The 19,698-nt window shown below is 40.7% G+C and overlaps 1 protein-coding gene across 2 annotated transcripts in view; it reads left to right on the top strand.

Moving 5' to 3' along the window:
* The window catches only part of LOC128697043 (endoribonuclease Dicer), a 110,155-nt gene that overhangs the window by 34,532 nt on the left and 55,925 nt on the right, over nt 1-19,698 (top strand). For both annotated transcript variants that reach the window (XM_070095265.1, XM_070095264.1), the window contains 2 exons: nt 6,617-6,811; nt 7,153-7,271. In XM_070095265.1, coding sequence (XP_069951366.1) covers nt 6,617-6,811; nt 7,153-7,271 — 314 coding nt within the window. The remainder of the gene's footprint in view (nt 1-6,616; nt 6,812-7,152; nt 7,272-19,698) is intronic.

The raw sequence follows: 19,698 nt of genomic DNA, 5'->3' as shown, positions 1-19,698 counted from the left end.
CGGCCAAATTTAAAAAAAAAAAAAATTATTTTTTCTTATGAAAAGATAGAGAATCTTTTCCCGATCATAAAGACACCAAAAGTTTGAAATTTGATAGAAAACTTACGGAATTATGCTCTCGCAAAGTTAGCGGTCTCGGCGATGTTTACGCATCGGCGATTTTGCCCACTTTGAGCCCCATTTTCGGCCAATTTCACTGTACTAGTCGACAAAAAACATGAATATTTCGCTAGAACTCCATTTTTTCTATCGAATGGGTGCAAGAAACCACTCATTTATGAAATGCAACTATCCAGTACAGTGGTCAGAATTTAGCAATTTTGCCAATTTCACACAAATTTCAAAAGATGCCAATTTCGGAATAGGGTCCAGAATAAACAAGAAAGACATTCCTGGCACTAAAATGACATTTCCTCTAGTCATTATTCACGTCTCAAGGCCCCTCTTATATTCTTTTGCTTTCCACTTTGAATTTTTATTTTCACAAAAAATATAAGATTTACTGTTATGCAGACTACTGCATTAGTGTAAAAAATGGTATAAATATTATTGGTGCACTTGTGAAAGAATATTAGACTCACCAGTTGACGTGTATTGCACGCTTGGCACGATTTGTTTACTTTTGAAGTTTGGTAAAAATCGAACATTTCTGCTACTTTGAGCTCAATTTCAAGGCACCTTTCTTTGTAAAACCAGTCAAAATCATCTCTATTTCTGTAATATGTCTTCCATTCTATAAAATGAGACCAAGAAAACTAGAATACAACAATAAATACCATACGAAAATACACTGCAAAGTCGCTGATTTATTAAAAAAAAATGGTCAAAGTTTTTTTTTTCTCATTATGCACTGTGTGCTGCAGGATTTTTTTTAGACTGTGCACACTGACCACATAGACCCATTCTTTCATATGAAGGCCTACCAGCTTTCTCCCACTAGATTTGAGGCCGCTAGAATTTATGAGTACTAGTATGTCAAAAACCCCTACGCGTAAGACGTACTAGTACGACGAAAACCCTCAAAGGGTTAATAATGATAATAACACAATAATAATCACTGAGGCGCATTAAATGTGTATAAAACGTTAATATAGACATTTTGCCTAATCCATCCATGATTTTTTTTTCAGAACTTTATAATAAACATGCTACATAACATATAAACATATAAATTAACAAATATGAGATGTTTTTCTGGTCGGCTTGACAGAGTGAACAAAAACCATTCGTGTCCGGGCTGGTAACAACAACAACAACGTTTGTTTACATAACTCGCGAAACTTCACTGTCATTCTCTCTCTCGTTTATTCATTTAATCTTGTTTACTCGCCTCTCACTCTACATTAAGACTACAGATATTTTAAGGTAAGTAATGAGTGGACACGATTATTATATTATAGTTTAATAATAATATTATTATTAATATTAGCACATATGTATTATTGTAATAATAATAATAATAATTATTAATATTATTATTAATTTAGGGCACTGGAGCACAGATCCACTGTATAGCACTTTGTCTGGATTTTTTGGGTTATCCTAATTTATACTATGTATGATAACTTTACTTACGTGTACCTGTGAGAGAGAGAGAGAGAGAGAGAGAGAGAGAGAGAGAGAGAGAGAGAGAGAGAGAGAGAGAGAGAGAGAGAGAGATACAGAGAGAGAGAGAGCCACATTCAGTCAACCAGTCACCCACCTGGCCTCCCACCCCACCCACCCAGCCACCCACCCGCCCAGCCAGCCAGCTACGTATTACACATGTTCCACAGTTGTTTCTCTTTACTTAGGGTATAGGTTATACTACATTGTGGCAGGATGACACTACCAGTGGTATTCTCCCATTCCACTGTGTCGACAATACATAAAGATAACAGTAACATAGGATACTGTATGCGATGTAAAATTTACAATACAGTTCACTACCATGTATACATTATATACAGTAAATAAATAATTAAAATATAACAATAGCTGAAGGGGGTGGGAGAGTTTCAATGGAGAGGAATAAATGGGATTAGGTCAGGGGTTTCAAACAGAGTTAGAGCTAAAGAAGGAGTAGCAATAATGTTGAAGGATAAGCTATGGCAGGAAAAGAGGGACTACAAATGCATAAATTCAAGGATTATGTGGAGTAAAATGAAGATTGGATGTGAAAAGTGGGTTATAGTAAGCGTGTATGCACCTGGAGAAGAAAGAAGTGTAGAGGAGAGAGAGAGATTCTGGGAAATGTTGAGTGAATGCGTGGGGAGTTTTGAATCAAGTGTGAGAGTAATGGTGGTTGGGGATTTCAATGCTAAAGTGGGTAAAAATGTTATGGAGGGAGTAGTAGGTAAATTTGGGGTGCCAGGGGTAAATGTAAATGGGGAGCCTTTAATTGAGCTATGTGTAGAAAGAAATTTGGTAATAAGTAATACATATTTTATGAAAAAGAGGATAAATAAATATACAAGGTATGATGTAGCACGTAATGAAAGTAGTTTATTAGATTATGTATTGGTGGATAAAAGGTTGATGGGTAGGCTCCAGGATGTACATGTTTATAGAGGGGCAACTGATATATCGGATCATTATTTAGTTCTAGCTACAGTTAGAGTAAGAGGTAGATGGGACAAGAGGAAGGTGGCAACAACAAGTAAGAGGGAGGTGAAAGTGTATAAACTAAGGGAGGAGGAAGTTCGGGTGAGATATAAGCGACTATTGGCAGAAAGGTGGGCTAGTGCAAAGATGAGTAGTGGGGGGGTTGAAGAGGGTTGGAATAGTTTTAAAAATGCAGTATTAGAATGTGGAGCAGAAGCTTGTGGTTATAGGAGGGTGGGGGCAGGAAGAAAGAGGAGTGATTGGTGGAATGATGAAGTAAAGGGTGTGATAAAAGAGAAAAAGGTAGCTTATGAGAGGTTTTTACAAAGCAGAAGTGTTATAAGAAGAGCAGAGTATATGGAGAGTAAAAGAAAGGTGAAGAGAGTGGTGAGAGAGTGCAAAAGGAGAGCAGATGAAAGAGTGGGAGAGGCACTGTCAAGAAATTTTAATGAAAATAAGAAAAAATTTTGGAGTGAGTTAAACAAGTTAAGAAAGCCTAGGGAAAGTATGGATTTGTCCGTTAAAAACAGAGTAGGGGAGTTAGTAGATGGGGAGAGGGAGGTATTAGGTAGATGGCGAGAATATTTTGAGGAACTTTTAAATGTTGAGGAAGAAAGGGAGGCGGTAATTTCATGCACTGGCCAGGGAGGTATACCATCTTTTAGGAGTGAAGAAGAGCAGAATGTAAGTGTGGTGGAGGTACGTGAGGCATTACGTAGAATGAAAGGGGGTAAAGCAGCTGGAACTGATGGGATCATGACAGAAATGTTAAAAGCAGGGGGGGATATAGTGTTGGAGTGGTTGGTACTTTTGTTTAATAAATGTATGAAAGAGGGGAAGGTACCTAGGGATTGGCGGAGAGCATGTATAGTCCCTTTATATAAAGGGAAAGGGGACAAAAGAGATTGTAAAAATTATAGAGGAATAAGTTTACTGAGTATACCAGGAAAAGTATACGGTAGAGTTATAATTGAAAGAATTAGAGGTAAGACAGAATGTAGAATTGCGGATGAGCAAGGAGGCTTCAGAGTGGGTAGGGGATGTGTAGATCAAGTGTTTACATTGAAGCATATATGTGAACAGTATTTAGATAAAGGTAGGGAAGTTTTTATTGCATTTATGGATTTAGAAAAGGCATATGATAGAGTGGATAGAGGAGCAATGTGGCAGATGTTGCAAGTTTATGGAATAGGTGGTAAGTTACTAAATGCTGTAAAGAGCTTTTATGAGGATAGTGAGGCTCAGGTTAGGGTGTGTAGAAGAGAGGGAGAATACTTCCCGGTAAAAGTAGGTCTTAGACAGGGATGTGTAATGTCACCATGGTTGTTTAATATATTTATAGATGGGGTTGTAAAGGAAGTAAATGCTAGGGTGTTCGGGAGTGGGGTGGGATTAAATTATGGGGAATCAAATTCAAAATGGGAATTGACAGAGTTACTTTTTGCTGATGATGCTGTGCTTATGGGAGATTCTAAAGAAAAATTGCAAAGGTTAGTGGATGAGTTTGAGAATGTGTGTAAAGGTAGAAAGTTGAAAGTGAACATAGAAAAGAGTAAGGTGATGAGGGTATCATATGATTTAGATAAAGAAAAAATGGATATCAAATTGGGGAGGAGGAGTATGGAAGAAGTGAATGTTTTCAGATACTTGGGAGTTGACGTGTCGGCGGATGGATTTATGAAGGATGAGGTTAATCATAGAATTGATGAGGGAAAAAAGGTGAGTGGTGCGTTGAGGTATATGTGGAGTAAAAAAACGTTATCTATGGAGGCAAAGAAGGGAATGTATGAAAGTATAGTAGTATCAACACTCTTATATGGATGTGAAGCTTGGGTGGTAAATGCAGCAGCGAGGAGACGGTTGGAGGCAGTGGAGATGGCCTGTCTAAGGGCAATGTGTGGCGTAAATATTATGCAGAAAATTCGGAGTGTGGAAATTAGGAGAAGGTGTGGAGTTAATAAAAGCATTAGTCAGAGGGCAGAAGAGGGGTTGTTGAGGTGGTTTGGTCATTTAGAGAGAATGGATCAAAGTAGAATGACATGGAAAGCATATAAATCTATAGGGGAAGGAAAGAGGGGTAGGGGTCGTCCTCGAAAGGGTTGGAAAGAGGGGGTAAAGGAGGTTTTGTGGGCGAGGGGCTTGGACTTCCAGCAAGCGTGCATGAGCGTGTTAGATAGGAGTGAATGGAGACGAATGATACTTGGGACCTGACGATCTGTTGGAGTGTGAGCAGGGTAATATTTAGTGAAGGGATTCAGGGAAACCGGTTATTTTCATATAGTCGGACTTGAGTCCTGGAAATGGGAAGTACAATGCCTGCACTTTAAAGGAGGGGTTTGGGATATTGGCAGTTTGGAGGGATATGTTGTGTATCTTTATACGTATATGCTTCTAAACTGTTGTATTCTGAGCACCTCTGCAAAAGCAGTGATAATGTGTGAGTGTGGTGAAAGTGTTGAATGATGATGAAAGTATTTTCTTTTTGGGGATTTTCTTTCTTTTTTGGGTCACCCTGCCTCGGTGGGAGACGACCGACTTGTTGAAAAAAAAAAAAAAAAAATAACAATAGAAGTAAATTATGGTAAAAAGAATGAAATAATGATTATACATTACATTACAGTATTATGTAGGTAGTTTATATAGGAAAAGTTTGACATTATGCCCTACCCAGTATGTCGGCAATTTTCAAAGGTTCGACTTACGTCCATTTTGACTTACGACCGGTTGGTTGGAGCCAAGCTTGGTCGTAAGTCGGATGGTAGGTGTATTTCCATTATTTCTTATGGGAAATATTGCTTCGATTTTCAGACTTTTCGAATTTAGATCTAGCTCCTGGAACGGATTAAGTTCGAAATTTGAGGTTCCACTGTAAATTTGTTTGGTAATGGCGCTCGGACAGCCTTCTGGACCAAAGAAAGTTCGATATTTGAGGTTCCACTGTATGTCATTGATGTCAGCTATGGTCTGTATACCTTGTACATGTACAGTGGACCCCCGGTTAACGATTTTAATCCGTGCAAGAGGGCTCATCGTTATGCGAAATAATCGTTATGCGAATTAATTTTCCCCATAAGAAATAATGGAAATAAAATTAATCCGTGCAAGACGCCCAAAAGTATGAAAAAAAATTTTTTTTACCACATGAAATGTTAATTTTAATACACACAAACTGAAAAAGGCATGCACAATTACATGACACTTACTTTTATTGAAGATCTGGTGATGATTGATGGGATGGGAGGAGGGGAGAGCATTATCTTCTTACTGTTTAGAAGGGGAATCCCCTTCCATTAGGACTTGAGGTAGCAAGTCCTTTTCTGGGGTTACTTCCCTTCTTCTTTTAATGCCACTAGGACCAGCTTCAGAGTCACTGGACCTCTGTCGCACAACAAATCTGTCCATAGAGCTCTGTACCTCCCGTTTCTTCAAGACTTTCCTAAAATGGGCCATAACATTGTCATTGAAATAGTCACAAGCACGGCTTGCAACAGCTGTGTCAGGGTGATTTTCATCTATAAAGGTTTGCAGTTCAAACCACTCTGCACACATTTCCTTAATCTTTGAAGTAGGCACAATGGATTCCACAACTGGCATAGGCTTCTCAGGGTTAGCCCCAAACCCTTCAAAATCTTTCTTAATTTCCATACTAATTCTCACCCTTTTTACCACAGGGTTGGCACTAGAAGCTTTCTTGGGGCCCATGGTCACTTATTTTCCAGAAACACCACCGAAAACACTGTAATAATACGAAATATTCCGAGTGTATGCTTGGATGTTACCGCGGAGGCTGGCTGGTAAACAATGGGACGGCCGGCACATGTGAGGGCACATTGGACGCGTCTCGGACGAAAATCGGTATGCGGGTTTTTAATCGGTATGCGGGGCAAAAATTTTGCGATAAAAGTAATCGTTATGCGGAAAAATCGCTATGCGATGCCATCGTTATGCGGGGGTCCACTGTACTTGTAGAAATTAAACGTATTATAATATTATTATTATTAGAATGGCTCAGTTAAATCTTTTCTTGTTTCAGAACCAGTCATTATTACGGAGCCAGCTGGAGGTGCCAAGTGCCGTCCTTAAGGAGGACTACTGGGCCATGAACGAGGTGCGTCGCTACTACAAGAATGCCTGTCTTGACCGTCTTGAACAGAAAATAAAGTACACCTTTACTGATAAGAGCTTTATTGTGCAGGCAGTAACTCACAGCTCCTTCTCTCAGAACACGGTAAAATAACACTTTATTGTTTGTAAAGTAACACTTTATTGTCAGTAAAGTAACACACAGCTTCTGTCAGAACATAAAGTAATGCTTTATTGTTAGTTAAGTAACTCACAGCTCTAAGAATACAGTAAAGAAACACTATTGTTACTTAGTAAGGTAACACTACAAGCTTTATTGTTACTTAGTAAGGTAACACTACAAGCTTTATTGTTACTTTAAAGTAACACTACATGTTACTTAGTAAGGTAACATGGTAATGCTGGTGTTGTTAGTGTTACAGGTGACTGATTGTTACCAGAGACTGGTCACCAGTCATGTCAATAATAATGTTGTTAATGTTGCAGGTGACTGACTGTTACCAGAGACTGGAATTCTTGGGTGATGCTGTCCTGGACTATCTGATCACCGGTCACATCTACAGTCACTATTCTTCATATTCGCCTGGTCAGATAACTGACTTAAGGTTAACAACACTTTGTCAGGTTGTTGTATTAAAAGAATTGTATGAATGTTAAGTGAATATGTGACTGTTGTGTGATTGTTGAGTGAATGTTTTATGAATTTTTGAGTGGATGATGTGTGATTGTTGAGTGCATGTTGTGTGAATGCTGAGTATTGTGTGAATTTTATATGAATTTTGAGTGAACGAGGTGTGAATGTTGAGTGAATGTTATATGAATGTTGTGTGAATGTTGAATGTTTTTAATGTGAACCCTTTCAGTGTCAGTCCCGTAATATTACATCTTGGAAGCCAGTGTCAGTCACGTAATACCATGCCAAAATTCTAGCAGCTTCAAATCTAGCAGGAGAAATCTGGTGAGAGAATGGGTTGGCATGGCCAGCATGCTCAGTATAAAAAAAATCAGGGAGGCCACAGTGCATTGTGGGAGTGATAATTCAGTACGCCTTGTTCACCCATGCCTAGCAGTAAGGATTACCTCACTACCAGGTGAATTGGGACTCTTCCCTTCCCAGGTAATAGTTCTAACACGGACTGAAGTGTCAGTGAAGATGAAATAGTGCTGAAAACCCAGACCATCAACCTTCCACCTTTGGTGCTGAGCCATCTCATTTACGTTCACTTGTACCATAGCGAAAGAGGACTCTCATATTTTCCCGTATCTCAAAGAATAAGTAAGTTTATTCAGGTATACACAAATACAGTTACATAGATTATCATACATAGCAGCATATGTGTAGAGAACCTGGGATAACCCAAAAAAGTCAAAGTGACTTATTTCCAGCGTGGGTGGTGGGGAAGACAGTGTGGGTGTGAGGAAGGCAGTGTGGGTGTGGGAAAGACAGCGTAAGTGGTGGAGAAGGCAGCATGGATGGTGGGGATGATGGTGTGGGTGGAGAAGACAGTGTGGATGGTGAGGATGATGATTTGAGTGGGGAAGACAGCATAGGACAGTGGTATTCATTGCTCGGCTCGCGAGCCGCCAATGATACCATGTCTAATTTTTCTCATTTACTATATTTCACTAGCAGCTCAGTACTACTTAATTTAGTTGAGTTACGCTAACTTGCAGTAGCTGCGGCTCTCTCAATCAATGTGTTTAACCGAAGTGGCTCTCTTGCAAAAATTAGTGAATAACACTGGCATAGGAGGTTGGAAAGACGGCATGTATGTAAATAAGTTTATTCAAGTATACACGAATACAGTTACATAGATTATCACACATTGCAGCATGTGTATTGAACCTAGAATAACCCAAAAATGTCAAAGTGACTTATTTCCAGCATGGGTGGTGGGGAAGACAGTGTGGGTGTTGGGGAAGGCAGCATGGGTGGTGAGGAAGATGGTGTGGGTTTATGTAAACAAGTTTTGTAAACAATATAATGATAACAGTGTTTGTGCAGTTATTGTGTTGCATACAACGAGTGGATATACGTATATACATTAGGTATTATATTGGTCTCACAGGCCACAAAAGTCACTTGAAAAATTAAAATACAGTGGAACCTCTACTTGCGAGCGTGTCCACATGCGAGTTTTTGCAAATATGAGCAGTCGATGGGTTGATTTTTTGCTTCCATACGCGAGCAAAATTTCCACAAGCTAGCAGACCTCAAGGCAGGTTCCTTGACACTGGTGAGGGGCTCTTGCTCATGATCTCGGGAATTGTATCTCATTTGTTTGTTGGACTATCTTATTGAAACTTGGGCAATGTATGACGGAAAGATGCTTCTTAACCCTTTGACTGTCGAGGTCGTATATATACGTCTTACGAGGTACCGTGTTTGACGTATATATACTCATAAATTCTAGCAGCTTCAAATCAAGCAGGAGAAAGCTGGTAGGCCCACATGTGAGAGAATGGGTCTGTGTGGTCAGTGTGCACCATATAAAAAAAATCCTGGAGCATGCATTGCATAATGAGAAAAAAAAACTCCGACCGTTTTTTTATTTAAAATGCCGAATTTATGGTCTATTTTCATATAGTATTTATGGTTGTATTCTCGTTTTCTTGGTCTCATTTGATAGAATGGAAAACATATTATAGAAATAGAGGTGATTTTGATTGATTTTACTATAAAAAGAACCTGGAAATGGAGCTCAAGGTAGGGGAAATGTTTGATTTTTGCCGATGTTCAAAAGTAAACAAATGATGTCATTGTCCAATAAATGTCCAACTAACCATTCTAATATGCAGTCATGAATGGGTTGATGTTATTTATACAATTATTACAGTATTGCAGTAGTCTGCATAAAAGTAAATCTTCTATTTTTTGTTTGAATAAAAATTCAAAATAGAAAGCAAGAGTAATATCAGAGGGGCTTGGAGACATGGCTGACGAACAAAGAAAATGTTATTCTAGAGCCAAGAATGTCTGCATTGTTCATTCTGGACCTTATTTTGAAATTGTCGTATTTTTTAATTTTTGTGAAATTGGCCAAATTGCAAATTTCTGACCACATTATTGGGTAGTTAAAATCGGTAAATGGGCAGTTTCTTGTAGTCAATCGATAGAAAAAATGGATTTCTAAACAAATAGTTATGAGTTTGGTCGACTGGAACAATGGAATTAGCTGAAAATAGGGCTCAAAGTGGGCGAAATTGCCGCTTTGTAAATATCGCTGAGGTCGCTAACTTCACGAGAGCGTAATTCCATCAGTTTTCCATCAAATTTAATTTGTTTTTGGTGTCATTACAATCGGGAAAAAGATTCTCTATCATTTCATAATTTTTTTTTTTTTTTAATTTTGCAACACCAGGAGACACCTCAGGATTGGGGGTTGCGACAGCCAAGGGGTTAATATTTTTCAACACTGAGAACAAGTTTGTGATTAGAGCTCTTGACAGCAAAAGGGTTAATGTTTTATTAGCTAGGGTGGATGTTAGCCAGGGTAACTGTTACCAGATTTATCCAGTCACGAGATAATACAATAATTTTTTTTACCATTTGATGCTTGTGCCACTGAAACTGTTACTATATATACTCATCACTGGAATAATATCAACTATATTGAAAACCTGTTTACAGTGTTACAATGCTTTTTAGCAAGGTATTTGTAGAGTTCAATGCTACTTTTGCCAGAAGTGGTTTCATGTTCCGTGCACCAATATTTCTACCTTTTCCAGCACTGATATTAAAGCAGGGAAGTGTTTTTGGGTCTGATTGAAAGACAAGACAGTGGGAGGATATTACACACTTAGTAAACTGCAGAGAAACTAACAAAAAATATCCTTTTTGGGAGAAATTAAGTTTTATATGACAGTTGTGAAAGTGAAGAATTAAGAGTGGCCGCAGAAATCAGTGGTATTAGAACACAGGGGGATCAGACAGCAGGGCAAGCCTAGCAAAATCAGCAATGCAAGTGTTCCAGCTGGTGCTGTTGGCCCTGGTAATGTCCTGGAAGACAGTGCCTGTAAAGATCTAGAAATGGAAAACTGTGCACCAGCTGGAGATAGTGGTCCTGGTACTTCTGAAGAAACAGGTACAGACATAGTCTTACAAGATCTAGAAATACAAAATAGTGCTTTAGCTGGTGGTATTAAAAATGAGGATGATGCTTTGGGGGATGGTGTTGATATATTACTAGAAATATCTTGTGGTGGTACTGATGCTGTTACAGGTGTTGAAGATAGTGTGGGATCAGATAGAAAAACTGCACCAGTAGAAATCCAAGCCCACACAAATCCTAGCCAACAAATAAATTTTTTTTTTTTTTTTTGTTTTTTTTTTTATTATCACACTGGCCGATTCCCACCAAGGCAGGGTGGCCCGAAAAAGAAAAACTTTCACCATCATTCACTCCATCACTGTCTTGCCAGAAGGGTGCCTTACACTACAGTTTTTAAACTGCAACATTAACACCCCTCCTTCAGAGTGCAGGCACTGTACTTCCCATCTCCAGGACTCAAGTCCGGCCTGCCGGTTTCCCTGAATCCCTTCATAAATGTTACTTTGCTCACACTCCAACAGCACGTCAAGTATTAAAAACCATTTGTCTCCATTCACTCCTATCAAACACGCTCACACATGCCTGCTGGAAGTCCAAGCCCCTCGCACACAAAACCTCCTTTACCCCCTCCCTCCAACCCTTCCTAGGCCGACCCCTACCCCGCCTTCCTTCCACTACAGACTGATACACTCTTGAAGTCACTCTGTTTCGCTCCATTCTCTCTACATGTCCGAACCACCTCAACAACCCTTCCTCAGCCCTCTGGACAACAGTTTTGGTAATCCCGCACCTCCTCCTAACTTCCAAACTACGAATTCTCTGCATTATATTCACACCACACATTGCCCTCAGACATGATATCTCCACTGCCTCCAGCCTTCTCCTCGCTGCAACATTCATCACCCATGCTTCACACCCATATAAGAGCGTTGGTAAAACTATACTCTCATACATTCCCCTCTTTGCCTCCAAGGACAAAGTTCTTTGTCTCCACAGACTCCTAAGTGCACCACTCACTCTTTTTCCCTCATCAATTCTATGATTAACCTCATCTTTCATAGACCCATCCGCTGACACGTCCACTCCCAAATATCTGAATACGTTCACCTCCTCCATACTCTCTCCCTCCAATCTGATATTCAATCTTTCATCACCTAATCTTTTTGTTATCCTCATAACCTTACTCTTTCCTGTATTCACCTTTAATTTTCTTCTTTTGCACACCCTACCAAATTCATCCACCAATCTCTGCAGCTTCTCTTCAGAATCTCCCAAGAGCACAGTGTCATCAGCAAAGAGCAGCTGTGACAACTCCCACTTTGTGTGTGATTCTTTATCTTTTAACTCCACGCCTCTTGCCAAGACCCTCGCATTTACTTCTCTTACAACCCCATCTATAAATATATTAAACAACCACGGTGACATCACACATCCTTGTCTAAGGCCTACTTTTACTGGGAAAAAATTTCCCTCTTTCCTACATACTCTAACTTGAGCCTCACTATCCACGTAAAAACTCTTCACTGCTTTCAGTAACCTACCTCCTACACCATACACTTGCAACATCTGCCACATTGCCCCCCTATCCACCCTGTCATACGCCTTTTCCAAATCCATAAATGCCACAAAGACCTCTTTAGCCTTATCTAAATACTGTTCACTTATATGTTTCACTGTAAACACCTGGTCCACACACCCCCTACCTTTCCTAAAGCCTCCTTGTTCATCTGCTATCCTATTCTCCGTCTTACTCTTAATTCTTTCAATTATAACTCTACCATACACTTTACCAGGTATACTCAACAGACTTATCCCCCTATAATTTTTGCACTCTCTTTTATCCCCTTTGCCTTTATACAAAGGAACTATGCATGCTCTCTGCCAATCCCTAGGTACCTTACCCTCTTCCATACATTTATTAAATAATTGCACCAACCACTCCAAAACTATATCCCCACCTGCTTTTAACATTTCTATCTTTATCCCATCAATCCCGGCTGCCTTACCCCCTTTCATTTTACCTACTGCCTCACGAACTTCCCCCACACTCACAACTGGCTCTTCCTCACTCCTACAAGATGTTATTCCTCCTTGCCCTATACACGAAATCACAGCTTCCCTATCTTCATCAACATTTAACAATTCCTCAAAATATTCCCTCCATCTTCCCAATACCTCTAACTCTCCATTTAATAACTCTCCTCTCCTATTTTTAACTGACAAATCCATTTGTTCTCTAGGCTTCCTTAACTTGTTAATCTCACTCCAAAACTTTTTCTTATTTTCAACAAAATTTGTTGATAACATCTCACCCACTCTCTCATTTGCTCTCTTTTTACATTGCTTCACCACTCTCTTAACCTCTCTCTTTTTCTCCATATACTCTTCCCTCCTTGCATCACTTCTACTTTGTAAAAACTTCTCATATGCTAACTTTTTCTCCCTTACTACTCTCTTTACATCATCATTCCACCAATCGCTCCTCTTCCCTCCTGCACCCACTTTCCTGTAACCACAAACTTCTGCTGAACACTCTAACACTACATTTTTAAACCTACCCCATTCCTCTTCGACCCCATTGCCTTTGCTCTCATTAGCCCATCTATCCTCCAATAGCTGTTTATATCTTACCCTAACTGCCTCCTCTTTTAATTTATAAACCTTCACCTCTCTCTTCCCTGATGCTTCTATTCTCCTTGTATCCCATCTACCTTTTACTCTCAGTGTAGCTACAACTAGAAAGTGATCTGATATATCTGTGGCCCCTCTATAAACATGTACATCCTGAAGTCTACTCAACAGTCTTTTATCTACCAATACATAATCCAACAAACTACTGTCATTTCGCCCTACATCATATCGTGTATACTTATTTATCCTCTTTTTCTTAAAATATGTATTACCTATAACTAAACCCCTTTCTATACAAAGTTCAATCAAAGGGCTCCCATTATCATTTACACCTGGCACCCCAAACTTACCTACCACACCCTCTCTAAAAGTTTCTCCTACTTTAGCATTCAGGTCCCCTACCACAATTACTCTCTCACTTGGTTCAAAGGCTCCTATACATTCACTTAACATCTCCCAAAATCTCTCTCTCTCCTCTGCATTCCTCTCTTCTCCAGGTGCATACACGCTTATTATGACCCACTTCTCGCATCCAACCTTTACTTTAATCCACATAATTCTCGAATTTACACATTCATATTCTCTTTTCTCCTTCCATAACTGATCATTTAACATTAATGCTACCCCTTCCTTTGCTCTAACTCTCTCAGATACTCCAGATTTAATCCCATTCATTTCCCCCCACTGAAACTCTCCTACCCCCTTCAGCTTTGTTTCGCTTAGAGCCAGGACATCCAACTTCTTTTCATTCATAACATCAGCAATCATCTGTTTCTTGTCATCCGCACTACATCCACGCACATTTAAACAACCCAGTTTTATAAAGTTTTTCTTCTTCTCTTTTTTAGTAAATGTATACAGGAGAAGGGGTTACTAGCCCATTGCTCCCGGCATTTTAGTCGCCTCATACGACACGCATGGCTTACGGAGGAAAGATTCTTTTCCACTTCCCCATGGACAATAGAAGAAATAAAAAAGAACAAGAGCTATTTAGAAAAAGGAGAAAAACCTAGATGTATGTAAATATATATATGCATGTGCGTGTCTGTGAAGTGTGACCAAAGTGTAAGTAGGAGTAGCAAGATATCCCTGTTATCTAGCGTGTTTATGAGACAGAAAAAGAAAAACCAGCAATCCTACCATCATGCAAACAGTTACAGGTTTTTGTTTCACAGTCATCTGGCAGGACGGTAGTACTTCCCTGGGTGGTTGCTGTCTACCAACCTACTACCTACTGTTGGAGAATATGACACTAATATCAACTCTTCGGCTTATTTATCTATCAATATTCAACTAATATGACATAATAAATAATATTAATAACATAGAAACATGGAATATACTCTAGAATGAATAAAATAAGTCATTATGTATGTCACAACTGATGTTGTGTTGTTATTGTTGGGTGTATAAGGGCCACTGAGAGCATAAGCCGTCCATAATGGTGGTGAAGGCTGCAGCTGAGGCGGCAGTGTTTTCTGTAGCCCTATATAACTCCAACAATATTAGAGGAGTTAGTAGAACTGCTGAATCACTGAAGAAGGCACCCTCTACCACCATCACAACCACTACCACCATCACTAGCACCCTCTACCACCATCACTACCACTCTCTACCACCATCACTACCACTCTCTACCACCATCACAACCACTACTACCCTCTACCACCATCATTACCACCTTCTTCCACCACCACTTTCGTATTTTTCTACAAACTTTTCCTTGAATTATATAATTTTTCTCACATCCTTTACCAAAGGGCTGGCACTAGAAGCTTTCTTTGGGCCCAAGGTGGCTTATTTAGCAGTCACACACAATAAACAAGTGGCAAAAACAATGACTTATTAAGAAATGTTTCATGTGGCCTGGCAGGATATGTTCACACACCGAGAAACAAAGCTATACTGGCTGAGAATGCGTGTGGGAGGTGGCTTTGTCTGTGTGCTGGGCACTGGACAGGTTCCATCCGATCAACAAAAACAGAGGTAATCGACGAAAACTAAAGCCAAAAATCAATGAAAAAGTCGGCCAAAACCAAAATCGGTGACAACTAAGATCAACGAAAACCAAGGGTCCACTGTATAAAAACATTGGTATTTGCAAATATACAGGGTCAAGCCATCAACAAAACAAAATACCTTTCATCAGTGGACTGCTCACAGAGTCTAATGCAATGTTCGCAGCTTTCACAGAGCCCACACAGGATCACTTTAACAACGAAATATGGATCCTGGGTTATAACTTATTCAGATGTGACAGTAAGAAGAGGCAACAAAGGGAGGTTGGCCTGTATGTCACAAAGTAATTTATTTGCTCAGAACTACTGAACACCACTAATGATGTAAAGAGTGAAAACCAAAACCTTGTCATTGTGGTTGTATACAAGCCTCCGGATACAACTTCCCTATAATTCCAGGAATAGCTTTTGAAAATTGACCACCTCCCAACTCCTCTCCCAAATATCTTGCTCCTGAGTGATTTCAACTTAAGACACCAAAAATGGAGGAATGTAGCAAATAATGTTACAGAGATAACTCCAGGAGGCAGCTCAGCTGAAAATTCATACACATGTGACCTCTTAAATCTCTGTACCAAATTCACCATAAGCCAGTAAATAGTGAAGCCATCAAGACTGGAAAATACACTAGACCTCATCTTCGCTAATAATGATGATCTGATACGAAATATAACAGTATCAAAAACAATACACTCAGATCATAACATAATAGAGGTACATTCTTCTTTCAACACACCGGCCGTATCCCACCGAGGCGGGGTGGCCCAAAAGGAAAAACAAAAGTTTCTCCTTTTACATTTAGTAATATATACAGGAGAAGGGGTTACTAGTCCCTTGCCCCTGGCATTTTAGTTGCCTCTTACAACACGCATGGCTTATGGAGGAAGAATTCTGTTCCACTTCCCCATGGAGATCAGAGGAAATAAACAAGAACAATAACTAGAAAGAAAATAGCAGAAAACCCAGAGGGGTTTGTGTATATATATGCTTGCACATGTATGTGTAGTGTGACCTAAGTGTAAGTAGAATTAGCAAGACATACCTGAAATCTTGCATGTTTATGAGACAGAAAAAAGAACACCAGCAATCCTACCATCATGTAAAACAATTACAGGCTTTCATTTTACACTCACTTGGCAGGACGGTAGTACCTCCCTGGGCGGTTGCTGTCTACCAACCTACTACCTAGGAATAGAGGTACATACTTACATTATAACACTAACACTGTAACACTAACACTGTAACACTAACACTGTAACACCAACACTGTAACACTAACACACACACAGTGGAGTGGAGGAGTCACGCGCGTTTGAGTTCATGTATTGGCGGTAGTTTCTGACTGTACCGTAGGGAACAGAGTGTGGGATATAGGCATGTGCAAACATAAGAGTGCATATAATCACTTAAACCCCGCAAAAAGGAAATGTAAGTGATCACAGAAGAGAAAACACAGATAATAGTGCAAAGTGTTAAGTGCGGGCCCGGATCAAGGAAAGGGAACAGTTGTGTCCCAGGCCTAAATAGTGTTGCCACACATTACTTAGTGGAGTATTTGAAGAATAAGTGCGACTCAAGACCAGGGAGATAAGAGATAAGTATAGATGTGTCAGTAAATGCAGTGAGTGCAGTGAAAAAGCTAGATGAGCTAGTGACTACAGTGCATACAGGAAGGTAGTGGAAAAATTACCGAGAAGTATCAAGCATCTTCAACTACGCAGGACCCAGGTACTGGAGGACCGGCAATGTGATACTTCAGCACCACTGCCAGCCGCATGTAATGTTCACCTAGTTGAGTTGCATGGTGTCAACAGTTACCAGTCTCTAGCTGGAAACTGGGGGTCACTCTCCTGGGGCTATCAGAATTAGAATAAGCAGCATTTAATAGAATTTACTGTGTAGGAGAGTAAAGCAGTTGATGAGAGGTAGCTAATGTGGACACACAGTTCCTCACATAGGCACACACACACATAAACACACACAGTAGGTGAGGCCTAGTGTTACAGAATTGAACGTAATTTTAAGCACACAAGACAGTGCACAGTGGGAACCAAGCGATCGGGTACATATGTAGTACACACGCACACACACATACACAGGATTTCACACCTTGCTGTAAACTGACCTGATAACCCTCCCTACCTCGCTGTTACACCCCACTATCCACCAGGTTCTCTCTCTCTCTCTCTCTCTCTCTTTCTATCTGTCTATCTATCTATCTATCTATCTACCTCTCTCTCTCTACCTATCTCTCTCTCCCCTCTAACATCTCTCCCCCTCTCATCTCTCCCATTTCCCATCTCTCTCCCCTCCTCCCCCCCTCTCCTCTCTCTCTCCCCTCTCTTCCATCTCCCCCTCTCTCCCCCTTCTCCCCTGTCTCTCCCTCTCTCTCTCTCTCTCCCCCCTCTCTCTACCCCTCTCTTTCTCTTCCCCTCTCTCTCTCTCCCCTCTTTTCCTTTCTCACTCTCTCCCCTCTCTCTCTCCTACCTCTCTCTTTCCCTCTCTCTCTCTCTCACTCTTTCCTCTCAAAAAAAAAAAAAGGTGGGGACTCGCAGGAACCAGGGATCAGATGAGAATGGTTCTGGTAGGGAGGAGTGGATGGAGGAGCAATGGCAAAGGATGGAACAAGAGTGGGAGAGAAAATTAGGAGAGCTTTCTGCAAAAATGGAGACAGCTTTCTGTGAAATTGGAAAAGAGGCTGGAGAAGGAGAAGAAGAATTGGGAGGCACAAGTCAAAACTGCAGTAGCCAGGATAAGGGTCTTAGAAGATGAGGTAAACAGGCTGAAGCAAGTTACAGGGGTATTAACCAGAGAAGACACAGCATATGAAGCTGAGAGGCCGAACAGGAAGGAAGGAGATATGAATTATGCTAAGGTCATATCAGCCTGCCAAGAAGGGCCAAGGAATGAAAAGGGAGAGCAGATGGAGAGGGTGATAGGTCAAATACAGAGGCACAACCATGCTACCAAGAGCTACTGAAAAAAAACAAGGTAAAAAATGGCCATGTACAGACAGGAACCAGAATCACAGAGGGAAAGGCAATGGGAGGAGGAAAGGGCAAAATCAGTATTTATTCATGAGCTTCAGGAGAGCGAAGGAAGGACACACACTGAAAGACGGAAGGCAGAAAGAAAGGAGATTGAGAACATCATCACAGAAATAGGTGAAGAAGACATGGATGAGATTTTAAATTTTCAGAGAATAGGGGGGTACTTGAAGGGGAGAAAATGTCTGATCAAGCTGATTTTCAGGACAGAAAGTGCAGAACAGGATCCTCCAAGAGAAACCACAGTTGAAGTACTTGGCAGAGTACAAAAGGGTGTTCCTAGACAGAGACAGAACACAAACAGAACGACAGCAGCTGAGGGAGAGGACAAAAAAAGCGAAAGGAGCTAGGAAGAGAGACAAGGACGGAACCAGCAGAGGTCAATCAGAGCAGGGCAGAGCAACATGGGCAAGCACACACAGAACCATCCCCAGAAGCCCACAACCTATCACACCATCCCAACACAAACTAGAATCCATACTCACAGCTACCACCCCACACACGGCTATAGAATCCCCAGTACACTACCAGGCACCCCACCCTCACAGCCCCCCCAAACCACAGTGTTGGAGAGGAAACTGAAGGTATGGTACACAAACGCTGATGGAATAACAAATAAGTGGGAGGAGTGGCACGAAAGAGTCAAAGAGGCATCACTGGACATCATAGCTCTCACAGAAACCAAACTTACAGGTATGATAGCAGATGCCATCTTTCCAACAGGATATCAGATCCTGAGGAAAGACAGAGGGAATAGGGAGGGTGGAGGAGTGGCACTGCTGATCAAAAACCAATGGAATTTTGATGAGCTGGAGAGAGGAGACAGCAGAGAACCAAGTGATTACTTAGCGGGAACGCTTCACTCTGGAGGTCCCAAAGTGGTAATTGTGGTGATGTATAACCCACCACAGAACAGCAGGAGGCCAAGGCAAGAGTATGATGAGAGCAGTAGAGCGATGGCTGACACACTGGCTGCACTGGCCAGAAGGGCTCATGTGTGCAGGGCAAAGTTACTGATCATGGGTGACTTTAACCACAAGGAAATCGATTGGGAGATCTTGGAGCCACATGGGGGGACCAAGATACATGGAGGGCTAAGATGATGGAGGTGGTACTGGAAAACTTCATGTACCAACACGTAAGGGACACTACAAGAGAGAGAGAGGAGAGGATGAACCAGCAAGACTGGGCCTGGTATTCACCATGAGTAGTGCAAATATTGAGGACATCACATATGAAAGACCCCTTGGGGCCAACAATCATGTGGTTTTAAGCTTTGAATAC

The sequence above is a fragment of the Cherax quadricarinatus genome, chromosome 49, assembly GCF_038502225.1.
Source record: "Cherax quadricarinatus isolate ZL_2023a chromosome 49, ASM3850222v1, whole genome shotgun sequence".
NCBI lineage: Eukaryota > Metazoa > Arthropoda > Malacostraca > Decapoda > Parastacidae > Cherax > Cherax quadricarinatus.
This window is presented reverse-complemented; position numbering and strand designations above follow the sequence as displayed.